Source organism: Canis lupus, chromosome 1, assembly GCF_011100685.1.
Source record: "Canis lupus familiaris isolate Mischka breed German Shepherd chromosome 1, alternate assembly UU_Cfam_GSD_1.0, whole genome shotgun sequence".
In the NCBI taxonomy this organism is placed as follows: Eukaryota; Metazoa; Chordata; class Mammalia; order Carnivora; family Canidae; genus Canis; species Canis lupus.
The window spans coordinates 89,776,119-89,790,246 of NC_049222.1; the positions used below are offsets into that span (position 1 = coordinate 89,776,119).

Sequence of the window (14,128 nt, forward strand, 5' to 3'; positions counted from 1 at the left end):
AGGCCTACCCTATATGCAGAGAAGAATGTGTATTCTGTGGCTTTTAGATAATATACTTTGTATACAATTCACCCCTGAAAAATCTAAGAGTTAGGGCACTGACCTCCTGTGCAGTCAAAAATCCATATATCACCTTTGTGTTCCTAAAAACTTAACTATTAAGAGCCTATCACTGACTAGAAGCCATACTGATACTATAGTTGATTAATACATATTTTGTAGGTTATACTATATATCATATTCTTATAAAAAACTAGAGAAAATGTTATTAAGAAAATCATAAGGAACAGAAAATACATGTACAGTATTATATTGTAAAAAATCTGTATATAAGTGGACCCACTCACACAGGTCAAACTCACTGTTCAAGAGTTACCTGTATACCTAATGAGTCCACCTGGCCTCATATGTTGTTTTAAAGCTGATATGTTATCGGTTTTCTATCTGGATAACCTATTCATTGATATAAGTGGAGTATTAAAGTCTTCTATTATTGTACTGCTGTCCATTTTTCCCTTTAAGTCTGTCAATATCTGATTTATTTAGGAATTCCTATGCATATTTTAGTCTCTGTGCCATTAGATCTGAAGTGAATCTCTTATGGGCAAATATATAAATGAGCCTTTTTAAAAAAAAATCTATTCAATTACTGTAGGTCTTTTTAATTCAATTAGCCAACATATAATAGTATATCGTTACATCTTTTGATTGGAGATTGTGCCCATTTACATTTAAGCAATTATTGATAGGTACGTACTTCTTGCCATTCTGTTCATTATTTTCTGGTTGTTTTTGTAGTTCCTCTGTTCTTTTTTTCTTTTCTTTTCCCTTGTGGTTTGATGCCTTTCTTTAGTTTAATGTTTAGAATCTTTTCTCATTATCTTTTCTACGTCTACCATAAGTTTTTGCTTTGTAGTTACCATGAGGTTCACAGCTAACAACCTACTTACACACACACCCACACACATTTATATTTATATACTTATATTTATACTTATATATTTAGGTATATATTTACACATATATACTTACATATTAAATACAAGCCTATTTCAAGTTGATAGCAACTTAAATCTGAATGTATTATAGAAACTCTACATTTCTGTTCCCCACCACATTTTGTTTTTATGACATATTTTACATCATCTTACTTTGTGCATACCAAATTGTTGTAGACAAGTTTGCCACTTGTCTTTTAACCTTCATTGTAGGGTTGTTTTTTTTTTTGAGATTTTATTTATGAGAGACACAAAGAGAAAGGGAGAAACAGAGGGAGAAGCAGGTTCTCTATGGGGAGCCCAATGTGGGACTCAATCCCAGGACCCCGGTATCACGACCTGAGCCAAAGGCAGATGCTCAACCAACTAAGCCACCCACACGTTCCCCTATAGTAGGTTTATAATTGGTTAATCCACTACCTTTGTTATATATTTGCCCTTACGAGTGAGATTTTTACTTTCCCACGTTTTGTTATTAGTATCTTTCCTTTTCAGCTTAACCAAGTCCCTTTAACATTTCTTGTAAGGCTAGGGTAGTGGTGAACTCCTTTAGCTTTTGCTTGTCTAGTAAACTCTTCTCCAATACTGGCAGGTAGAATATTCTTAGTTGGAAGTTTTTTTTCCTTTCAGCACCTCAAATCTATCATGCCACTCCCTTCCAGCCTGTAAAGCTTCATCTGAAGTATCAGTTGATAGTGACTTGGGTATTCCCCTGTACTTTACAAGTTGTTTTTCTCTTATTGCTTTTAAGATCCCCTCTTTAATTCTGACATTGTAATTATTATGTCTCTTGATGTGGATGTCTTTAAGTTCATCTTATTTGGAATTCTGTGCTTCTAAGACCTAGATGTCAGTTTTCTTCCCTGGATTAGGGAAGTCTTCTGCCTCTCATCTTCTTTTCCGCTGGGATCCCTGTAATGTGAATGTTATTCATTTGACATTGTCCCATAGGTTCCTTAAGCTGTCTTCATCAATACTGTTGTTGCTGTTTTATTTGGCTGAGTTCCATTGCCCTGCCCCCAGGTCACTGATCTATTCTTCTGCTTCATTTATTCTGATGCTGAACATTTCTAGTTCAGTTACTGTATTTTTCAGCTCTGTGACTTGTATTTGGTACTTCCTTATATTTACTAACCCTTTGTTGAAGTCTCACTGTGTTCAACTATTCTTCTGACTCTGGTAAACATCTTTATAACCATTACCTTGAACCTTTTATCAGGTAGATTAATTATCTCTACTTCATTAAGGTCTTCTTTCTGAGGTTTTGTCTCCTTTGTTTGGAAAATATTCCTGTGTCATTTTCCTTGACTCTCTGTTTCTATGTATTAAGCAAAGGTTATCTCTCCCACTTTTGAAGAAGTAGGCTTATATAGGTGAATAAATCTTATTATTCATCTTGCCTTAACTCTTGGTTGTCTGAAACTTTGGGATTACCTAATTAGCCTGAATTATTCTTGATAGATCCCATTTGGTGAGAGTGTGTCAAGCCCTGCCAGTGTTCCAAAGGGAGATCTTAGCACCTAGTTTCAGGCTGACTGAAAGTTCCACAGGAAGGAGCTCTTGGAGTAGGCAAATATATGGCCCTGGGGCACCATAACTGTAAACCCTGCTGATCTCCAGCCCAAGAGATCTAGAGGGGTCTCCTGAGCTCCAGCTGCAAAAATCAGGGCCTTCAGACAAGTGTATAAACTTTTTGGAAGTATTAGCAAGCTGTGTTGAGGCCAAAGGAGAGATCAAAGATGGTGTTGTCTCCTTGCCTACCTTGCAAGAGCACCTCTGAAGCCTATCCCTTAGGCTGGAGCTCCAGGACAAGGAGATGGGCCTTTATCACAGGTAGGCTAGTGGTGTATTTCAGCCTGCTGTCTCTGTAGTGCCTTGGGTATGGTAGCCTTCCCCAAACTACCTTCCTATTACAGCTCCATGGGGCACAGAAATTCAAGCCAGTCTGGCCACCAGGGACAGTTGGTTAACGGGCATTCCCTCTGTGGACTGCACTCAAAGGCGGGCTTTAGCAAAGCTGAAAGAGTACTGGGGGTGGGGCACATCCATGGCTTTAGGGACGCAGGAGAACAATTTGGTCAGGATACTCTCAAAGCTTTAGTGAGGCAGGGGGATGGCTGGGGATGGGGCACACACTCATGGCTTTAGGGAGACTGTGTCCACCATGACTGACTACAATAGCAAAGTGGAAGGAGAGCACAAAAATGGTTCTCACAAGTACCTCTGTCCCAACTGGTCCCAACTATTCCGGCAAACACTTCAGAATTAGCAAATGAATCTTCACATATAAATCACTTCACACTAGTCACTTTTCAAACCACTGCCTTTGCACTGGATTCCAAGGTGAGTGTGCTTACATGTGAACCCCTCAAAAGGAGTATCTCAGATTCCCCAGAGCCCCCAAGGTCTACTGTACACAAGCCCCTTCGGTTTCCAAATCCATCTAGGGGGCCTTGTCTCTCCAGTGTAGACTCCAAGGACTGGCATACCCAAAGTGGGGTATAAACCTGTCCCTCCTCATGTCAAGAAAGACTCCAGACCTGTAAGTTCCCTACTGTGAGTTGCTGCATGAGGGGTGAAGTTTTGGCAAGATCACGCCTCCATCTCCAACTCTCCTATCCATTTCAATGTGGCCCTTCCATTCCTTGTTGTAGAAGGAGCTGTTCAGCTAGTTTTCAGATCTTTCTGAATAGAAATTATTTCTTAAGTAGCTGCAGATCTGGTGTGTCTATGAAAAGAGGTAAGTTCAGGGTGTTCCTAAGCTGCCATCTTGAACTGCCTCCAAGTGCTCTTTAAGATTGAAGTAAAACTAAATTAATAATTATTAAGAGTAGCACAAACAACACAATCACATTTTTATAAAATTATTTCTGTATGTTTATACAGCTTTCAGAAGCACACAGAGCAGGGCTTCCCAAATTTATGAATGTATAAGAATCCCCTGAAGGGCTTATTAAAATAGATTGCTGGGCCCCACTCTTACAGATTCTGATTCATAGATTTGGGATTGGGGCCCAAGAATCTGCATTTTCCCAAGCTTCCAGCAGAGACTGATGCTGTCATTCAACAAGTAGCACTGGAATAAAATCCCTGGAATAAAATCAACCTACTTTGTATTTCATGATAGTGAGATATAGTGTGATTGATTTTTAACTTTCATCTCTGCATTTTCTTAGATATTGGGTAAATCTTTTTTATAATGAATGTCCATTTTTACCCAAACAATAAAATCATCACTCTAAAGAAAGTTAAAAGCAAGAAACATTAACCTGTTCATACCTACAATTTGTATAAAAGCTTTCACTGAGATCTTTAACTTTTCTTTCTCTCTCTGAAGAGCTGAACCATGTTTTATCAAACTCACCTACAAAAGAAAAGTTAGAAGAGTTTTTCTGTATAAAGTGGCTACCATGAATGAAACTGATTATTTGCTATTTCAAAAAGGAGACATACAGTATATTTCCCCATCTTACCAGGATTAATGTTCAACATCAATGTTAAATAGTTCAAGTCCTATTATTAGATCTATTGGAAATGTATGAAAATGTATGTAATATGGTCTAGTTCGGGACCAAAACAGCCCAAATCAATACTAATTTGAAAACACAGGGACAGGGACACCTGGGTGGCTCAGCAGTTCGGCGTCTGTCTGCCTTTGGTTCAGGGCATGATCCCAGTAGCCTGGGATCATCAAGTCCTGTGTCGTGCTCCCTGCAGAGCCTGCTTCTCCCTCTGCCTATGTCTCTCTCTCTCATGAATAAATAAAATCTTTAAAAAAAAAAAAAAAAGAAAACATAAGGACAATGTTACTATTTTAAGTACAATAACCACTGATTACATTTGGACCTTTCAGGTACTTTAGTATGTTTTAAGCAGTTATGACCCCTAAAAAATTATTCATAAACACTACTTTTAAAATAGTTTTATGGCCCAATGCCATTAACTAAAAAAAAAAAAAAAAAAAAAAAAAAAGGTACGCCTAGGACTTACAAAATGAACACATGAACACTAAGCAAACTAGGAATAATCTGTCAACTAAAAGACATTTGGGTAAGAAGGAAACAAATCAATTGTTAAAACAGTAAAACAGTCAGCTTTGGGGGCATCTGAAGTACCTGCATTCAACTTGGTTCATGATCCCAGATTCCTGGGATCAAGTCCCAACCAGGCACCCTGCTTGATGGGGAGCCTGCTTCTCCCTTTACTCCTCACTCCTGCTTGTGTGCTCTTTCTCTCTCTCTCTCTCTCTCTCCTCAAATAAATATCTTTAAAAAACAAACACGGTTTAACTTTGTGTAGCTTTCAATAGAGAAGTTTACATGAAATTCTATTCAGAGATAAAAACTCATGGATAATCATTAATTCCACACTCAGGACAAAGGCCCAATAGGCTTAATTTAATTGTGTACCTAATGACAGTATTTACAAATAAAATTATTTCAACTTTAGTAATAGAAAAACAAGATGCTAGCAATTGATTGAAAAAGTAAGCAATGCTGGGATTAAAGTCCAAAAGCCCTTAAATATCTTTAAATGACCCTCTGAGAAAGCTGGATTAGAAAGTAATCAGAAATAAGATCTCTGTAGAGTACATAACCAATCAAATATAGAAGTAAACTTAGAAGTAGACTGTCTTGGGACGCCTGGGTGGCTCAGTGGTTGAGCATCTGCCTTTGGCTCAGGGCATGATCCCGGAGTTCCCGGATGGAGTCCAACATTAGGCTCTTTGCATGGAGCCTGCTTCTCTTCCCTGTGCTGTGTCTCTGCCTCTGTGTCTCTCATGAATAAATAAATAAACTCTTAAAAAAAAAAAAAAAAGAAAGAATGTCCTTATTTTTCCTAAATCTCCATACTTTTAACAATTTGTGTTCCTACCATTGATCTTAAATCAATCAATTGAACTTCAATCCTATAATCAAGTTAAAAGTACCAACTACTCTAATCATGATTTACCTGCAAAACAAAAACAAAAACAAAAAAACCCACAATCCGGTATTTTCCCTGTTTTAAACAACAACAAAAAGTGTTTAGTCTGGAGTACAGGTGTAATGCTTAATTTACATATTTCTCTAATACATTTAAAAATGTTTTAAAACTATATTCTGGTTATTAATAATGTCATTTCTTACCAGGATCTGCTAACCCAGTGGTCTCTAATAGTATGTAATCAAATTTCCCCTTCTTCTGCATCAAATTCTCAATAGCTCTAAGGCCATTGTCCCTGGAGAATACCAAAATATAAAATACAGCTGATTACCTGAATATTTTTAAATGATCATTATAAACATTTTAAAGTGTATATATAGCAACCTGAGACGAAAATATCTTTAGCCGTGTAAAAATTTAACTTATTCCCAAACTTCTAACACCATGTCCATCAATATTTACCAATGGTGGAGAAAAACAGAGACATATATACTGGACAAGTAAAATAAATCAGATACATGAGGAGTTAATACTTTAATTTTATTAAAACTAAAAGCAGAAGAAACTTTAATAACCCTGACTAAAATAAAAATCTATTTTCATAGCATTACGTAAGAAAACACTGAACATCCAAAACAATGATAAAATTTATGAATTACAGTGGTTTAATATAACCTCTAAAGGGACATGATCATTACTCTTCAATTTGGTTCTGAATAAGGGTACCAGACTTTAATTTCCCTTTTTTCTTAGAATATCAACAGTGCAAGAAAATACTTACTGGATTTCATTTTGGTTGTTCAAGAAAATCTGTCATGATTTTAGCTTTGTTAATATATTTGACTCAAAAGTCAAATACCTAAGTTGTAAACGACATAGAAAAAATGTAATTCACTAAAATATACAAAATTAACTGCACAGGTATTAATTTTCCTAATTTACTCAACAAATATTTGAGTAAATATGTATGTCAAGTCCTTTTCTAAGATCTATGGTATGTTAGTGAAAAAAACAGACACTGTCCTTGGAAACAACTATCACTGGTAGAACACGGCATAAGCCTTTGGACCTTTTGGATGGTCATTTATTTTTATTTTTAGAAGTTGAATCCTTGGAAATTAGACCAATGACTCATTCAATGTAGAATAATAATTTTTGTATACATGAAATGTGACTAGAAACTAGAAACTCAATAAAAGGACCAAAGCATTAGAGCAGACAAGAAAATAAGTAAGATAGCAAGAAACACTTTAATACATCCTAATGTTATTTTCTATGTGAAAATACAAAGAAGCAAACTGTGAAATTCAGTTACAAGAGAAAATAAGAGCTGTAAATATAATCAATATAATCAATAAACACTTATAACAAACCAATAAGCACACAGTAAACCCATTCCTCACTTTACTGAACAGCAGAGGCAACCGTTTCTAAGTTCCAGCCATTCTTCATAGAGCTCTCCGCCTTGGCTGACAGCTAAGGATTTCTCCACTGCACTTCCTGTAATTAACAAGAAACACTCTTTATTTTATTTTTTTAGATTTTATTTATTTATTCATGAGAGACACAGAGAGAGAGAGGCAGAGACACAGGCAGAGGGAGAAGCAGGCTCCATGCAGGGAGCCCGACGTGGGACCCAAGCCTGGGACTCCAGGACCACGCCCTGGGCCGAAGGCAGGCAGTAAACCGCTCAGCCATCCAGGGATCCCAGGAAACACTCTTTAGATTTTTTGTTGGCTAGTGAACTCTTTAGATTATGTTCACTAGCCAACAAAAACAAAGATGAGACTATCAATAGCACAGATTTCAAATCATTTTATACATTTATAACAATACATTCTGTTTGCGCAGCCTCAATATTTTAAACTATACTATTCTAGATTACTTTAGCTTTTACGTTTTTAAGAGGATTTAAGTCCCTAAAAAGGCAAATCCAAAATCAATGACTCAAACTTACTTCTTCAGGCCTCTCGCTTGCTCACTCCTATATCCTAATACAGTAGCTATTTCAAAAGCACTCCTTTTTGTCCATGGCCAACATTTAGTACATTTAATATATTGATTTTTGTATGCCCTTAATGCTCTTAGAAGATTGCCTTATCTATTTTTTACTTTCCATCTTCCTCTAAATTGTTTTTGTTTGTATTAGAGTACTCAATATTCCCAGTATGAGTAAAAACTCTAGTTCATTTTGAGAAAGTTTGTCTGGCCAGGGTATCAATGTGCTCATTTAAAAACTAAATTTTTAAACTGAAGTTTTCTTAGCAATGTTTACTTAAGAAATAATATATACTTGAAATTCTGAGATACTTGCTATCATACAAGAATAATTTTAAGTATCTTACTTTTCCTCCAATAAAGAAAGGAAGAATTCTAAATCCAGTAAAGCAAATGGCCAAAAAAGAAAACTGAATAATTTTTCATTTATATAGTTTCTGTTTATAGTTCAGTTAGGCAAGGATAAAGAGCTTTGAAAGGGACTGCTACAGAATTCAGGGTATAAAAGATATGAATAAAATGCAAAGGAAAGTATTTCAAATGCTGTAAAGGACAAAATTACATAAATGATCAGGAAAAAATGAAGAAAAGAGTAACAAAAAATGTGATCAGTGTCCAACAGATGTTAATAAGAAGCTAGAGTAAAAGACAGATTTAAAAAAATCTTAGCATTTTTATTTTAACAGGGCTTTTCACTTTAGTTTATTAAAATGAGAAATCAAGTTTAACAGGTCTCCCTTCTTCATAAAACCTAGCTCCATTATTCATTTAATACTGAGAAAATAGCATACTATAAAAAATAGTTCAACATATTTTTTGGTTAAAAGCAAGCTTTAAAGTTCACTTGTAAGAAGAAAGACTTCTAAAAGTAATCTAAGAATTGTGTCTAACACTGCTGTGTAGATATTAAAGCACAGTTCAATATTAAAAACAAAACAAAAAAATGATGGGACGTCTGGGTGGCCAGTGGTTGAGCATCCGCCTTCGGCTCAGGGCATGATCCCTGGGTCCTGGGATCGAGTCCCACATCGGGCTCCTGGCACGGAGCCTGCTTCTCCCTCTGCCTCTGTGTCTCTCATGAATAAATGAATAAAATCTTTAAAAAATAAAACAAAACAAAAAACCCCCCAAAAATGGAATTTTAAATGCATATATTTCCACAGACAACTGCCGGGGCTTAAGGATGGAAACCATATATTTAACTTATTTTTAAAATCTTCAGTTTTAGGGCAGCCCAGGTGGCTCAGCAGTTTAGTATCTCCTTCGGCCCAGAACATGATCCTGGAGACCCGGAATCGAGTCCCACGTCAGGCTCCCTGCATGGGGCCTGCTTCTCCCTCTGCCTGTGTCTCTGCCTCTTTTTCTGTGTCTCTCATGAATAAATAAAATCTTTAAAAATCTTCAGTTTTAAATGCTTTGCAAATAATAAACATCCAACAAGGTAAACTTATAAAAACCGAAGCATTTTTAAATATTTTTCAGAAGTTACAAGTGAACAATATATAATCAGTACAAAAGTACACAGAAAGTGCCTGAAAGAACTTTCTTTCATATGTTTCCATTTTTACTTCTGGAGTTCTTTCATGTAAAAATCTAATTTATTCTGTTGCTATGAATTCCAAAGTTACATAAAATTTTATAAAAACTATCTGGGGGATCGGATCCCTGGGTGGCTCAGCAGTTTAGCATGAGCCCCTGGCCCAGGGCGTGATCCTTGGAGTCCTTGGGATTGAGTCCCACGTCAGGCTCCTTGCATGGAGCCTGCTTCTTCCTCTGCCTGTGTCTCTGCCTCTGTGTCTCTCTATCTGTGTCTCTCATGAATAAATCAATAAAATCTTAAAAAAAAAAAAAAAAAAAACTACTTGATTTCAGTACCTCCAATCTCTACAAAATAAGGCTTGACAGAAACTAATCTAATTTTCCCAAAACCATCTGCATCAATGTGTTCACATTATAATACTTTGTATTTTCATCAATTCAATTAGGGGGTAAGCTACCCTACAAATTCTTACAGCATGGCATTCATTGAATTTTACTTACCTTCCCCAAATTCATTTAGAATAACCGCCACTCTCTTACTATGTTGCTCTGTCAAGATATAGTTCAGAAGTGTTGTCTTTCCAGCACCTATAAAATGTATTTAAATAACATTCAAAGGCTAATTTTAAAGGCACATACACAAAAAAGTCCTAATATTTTTATAATTTTGTTTTTAAAAATTTCTGTGCTATTTTTAAAATATTTAACTATGGTATAGAAGATTCCAGAGGAAAAGATTAAAGTATCTTTTGCAAACTACTAAAAAAGCTTTATACTGATTAAATCTTATATTTACGAATATTCCTACAACTTGGATCACAGCTTTCTTCAACCTCATATAACAAAAATTTGCCTTCTACACAATTTATGATATATTTAACACTAAGGCATCTAAACTTTCTATTGAGTGAGGAATTATTGAAATAATGGCTTCTTGGTAATAAAGTACTGAGGTACTTTATTTATTGTAAAGTAAACTTACTTTATTTAAATTATTCATATACTTTATTTAAAATATTTAGGCACTTTTACATGATGACAATGTTTCTTAACTAAATATATACGGTTTATTTCCCTAACATTTACATATAAAGCCCTATTTTTTATTTCAGTATCTGTCATTAAACAGACACAAATTCAAACTGACCACAGGGCTACTTTCAGTATGCTAACAGTAACCTGTAAGAAAATATGATATATACAGCTGACCCTCGAACAATTAACTGTGTGGGTCATGGGTCCACTTACATTTGGATTTTTCTTTTCTGTAAATATGGTACAGTACTTTATTTTCTCCCCCTTATGATTTTTCTTCATAACATTTTTTCTCTAGCTTACTTTATTATACAAATACAGTATGTAATACATGTACAAAATATGTGTTAATTGGCTTTATATTATCACTAAAGCTTCTGATCAACAGTAGGTTATTGGTAGTTTTTTGGGGTTTATATGCAGGTTTTCAACTGTGCAAGATGTTGGCACTCCTAACCCCACACTGTTCAAGGGTCAACTGTATCTGTCTACCTATCCATAAAACACACGCAAAATAGGAGAATGAATGTAGAAAACGTTAATGTACAGAATATTCAGTACTTAGGAAAATAAATTCATAAAGCTACACTAACTTTATCCAGTAGGTGGCATGTTAAACCTAGTATGTTCAGCTCAAGTAGAAGAAAAACATTTATCTTGAGAACAACTATACACAGCAAAGTTCAAAGACGGGGAAAAAAATTGCACCGTAGTGTAGTTCAATTGTATGAATACATCATTTATTTACTTTTCTGCTGGTGGGCATTTGTGTTCTCTCCAGCATTTTATTCTCCTCAACAGTACTGCTAAGAACTTTTCCATGTAAGCTCATAGGTCTCTCCTGAAGGACATACAAGATTTCTACCATACAACTAGGAGGGATTTAATGATCATTAGGGTATTTTTTTTTTAAGATTTTATTTATTTATTCATGAGAGACACAGAGAGAGAGAGAGAGAGGGGCAGAGACACAGGCAGAGGGAGAAGCAGGCTCCATGCGGGGAGCCTGACAATGGGACTCGATCCCAGGTCTCCAGGATCACACCCCAGGCTGCAGGCAGCACTAAACCACGGCAGCACTAAACCACTGCGCCACCAGGGCTGCCTGATCATTAGGGTATTAATATCTTCTACATTTCTAGGCCATATTCCTTAAAAGGCTGTTGAAGGGATGAAAGGCTTGTGTTTAGAGCGCTTCTAAAAGCTCAACATCACAAAAGTGTGAAGTATATAGTGAAAGGGACAGAGCTTGAGGAGACAGGGCACTGAGGAAATTCTTAGAAACCAGATGGAGCGTGAGACAGAGACCCTGAACATGATTGACGCCATGAAAATGGAGAGGAAGAGGTGGAAGTTAAGAGATTGTCTAATAGCATTACTAAGACTTAAAACAGAAGACTTTAAGGCACAGTTGGTGCATTCAAAAGTCTACTCTGGGCCAGATTTTATGCTAGGCTTTGGTGAAAAATGCACAAAACAGAGACAAACTGTCTCCACTTTCTTTCTTTCTTTCTTTTTTTTTTTTCTGTCTCTACTTTCATGATGCTTACAAAAGACTGAGTGCATGATGGAAGTTAATTCAGATCAATCAAGAGGCAATTATGCCACAGAATTATAGAGTGGATAGGAGATGTACAAGATGTCATGGAGCACCTAGGAGGGAGGTCTACACAGAGGAGTAACAAAATAGAAAAGTATTCCAGGGCCTAACATACTTGGCACCTTTTATGACTAAGTTGTTTAATGTGTCTGGATCACAGTTTTGAAGCCTAGAAAGGCTGTCAAGAGCCAGATCATAAAGGACCTTCTGATTCGTGTTTAGGAATTTGAACTGTAGCCCAAATGGAAACCACTGAATGGTGTGACACAATCAGTTGACATTTACAAAGATCATTAAGGCTAAAATACAAAGAATGTATTAAAGGGAAGCATTACACAAGGGTAATCAGAACATTTTTAGAATATTCCAGGTGGTTGGAATCGCAGGAGCAGAAGGACTGGAGGGTTAGGTAACATTTCAAGTTCTGGACCCGCTGAGTTTGAGATGTCTGTGGGACACCAGAATAGAAACTACCTGTGTGTAAAGTTAAAAGGATGAAGTTAAAAACAGGTGGGAGAAATTTTTTAAAAGAAAAGCCAGAGAAATGGGTGGAAATTTCAGAAGAAAAATGTGATGGAAGCCGATAGAACAATGTTTCAAAAGAGAGAAAAAGATCAGGAATAAGTAGAGAAACTATATTCCCCCATATTCAGCAACAAGGTTGTTGGCAAAAGCTCTCATTCCTAACCTTCAGGCCATTACCTCCAATGCTCTACCGACCTAGGAATTAGAAAAATGGGAAAAGCCAAACTGAACCACACGGTCTTGGACTTAACAGAGCAGCTTCTGAATAATAGTGGGGAAACATCAAAAATAAATTCCTTTAAAAATTAGTCCGGGGGCATCTGGGTGGCTCAGTGGTTGAGCATCTGCCTTCTGCTCAGGGCGTGATCCCACGGTCCTAGGATCGAGTCCCGCACCCGGTTCCCCACAGAGAGCCTGCTTCTCCCTCTGCCTATGGCTCTGCCTCTCTCTTTCTCATGAATAAATAAATAAAATCTTTACTTAAAAAATAAAGAGTCCTCTCCCCGAAGAGCTGGAAGAGACCGGCCCATGGGGAGGGAAGGGGAATCTACCAGAGGAAGCCCGTTGTGGGTGGCGCACTGTGCAGACAGGGCACCCTGTAAAGATAACAGACTTGTAGGGGAGGTGTTTCCCGCTCTCTCATTTAGGAGAGGAGAAAACCAACTCAAACAAGTGACGGAGAGGACTTCCACTTTCCAAGGAGGCTCCCGAGCTTCCGGAAGGTAACTAAGATAGCCAGGGAGAGGTCAGGCGGGAGAGGGGCGGGTCCAGGCCTCTAAGCGCAGAGCCACAACTAGGGTCACGATGCGAAGTTAGCTTTCCACCTCCCTTGACAAAGGTGCATCTAACGCAAAGGGGGCAGGGGGCTTGGGCATCCGTAAGCCCCGAGATGAAACGCCACCCAAACCGGGGAGCGAGCGACCCAGCCCCTACCTCAGAGACATCTGCTGTGGGCCAGAAGGCCCAGATGCCTAAGGTGAAGAGGCACCGGCAGCCCCCAAACGCCCAGGATACCAGCGTTCACGGCACTTTCTGACCGGGATGGTTAGTTACCTAAATACCCGGTGATGATTGTGACTGGGATCTTAGCGCCGGGGCCAGACTTTTCCTCCTCCTCTCTTAGCTTCGTCTCAATGGGGACCAATTCCGGGCAGTCCTCCTCCGCCGGCTCCTCTTCCTCATCCACAGCACCCACAGCCGGGAACATCCCCGCCAAGCGCACAGCACGCCCCTCCGCGACCAGGACGCCGACAACGCGGCTGCGCACGCCGGAAGCGCCACGCCGGGCGCGCTTGACGTCATCACGCTGCGACGCGCGGCGCCTCGCGATCCCGCCCCGATTACCTGGGGCCCGCCGAGGCCCGCCTCCTCGCCTCTTAGCCACGCCCCCCGGAGGCGCTGGACACACCCCCTGGGCGTGTCCTCCGAACCTGAGCGCAGCGGGCGGAGCTGTTAGGACTCCAGGCCTGATGCTGTCGCGGTGCGCAGTCCCGCTGCTACCTGCTGC

The 14,128-nt window shown here is 38.3% G+C and overlaps 1 protein-coding gene across 1 annotated transcript in view; it reads right to left on the reverse strand.

Annotated features, from left to right (window-relative positions):
• CBWD1 (COBW domain containing 1) overlaps positions 1–13,906 on the reverse strand; it is a 57,738-nt gene extending 43,832 nt beyond the window's left edge. The window contains 4 exon segments of the mRNA NM_001313837.1: positions 6,128–6,219; positions 7,328–7,424; positions 9,963–10,049; positions 13,675–13,906. Coding sequence (NP_001300766.1) covers positions 6,128–6,219; positions 7,328–7,424; positions 9,963–10,049; positions 13,675–13,828 — 430 coding nt within the window. The 5' untranslated portion in view covers positions 13,829–13,906.
• Between the last annotated feature and the right edge of the window lie 222 nt (positions 13,907–14,128).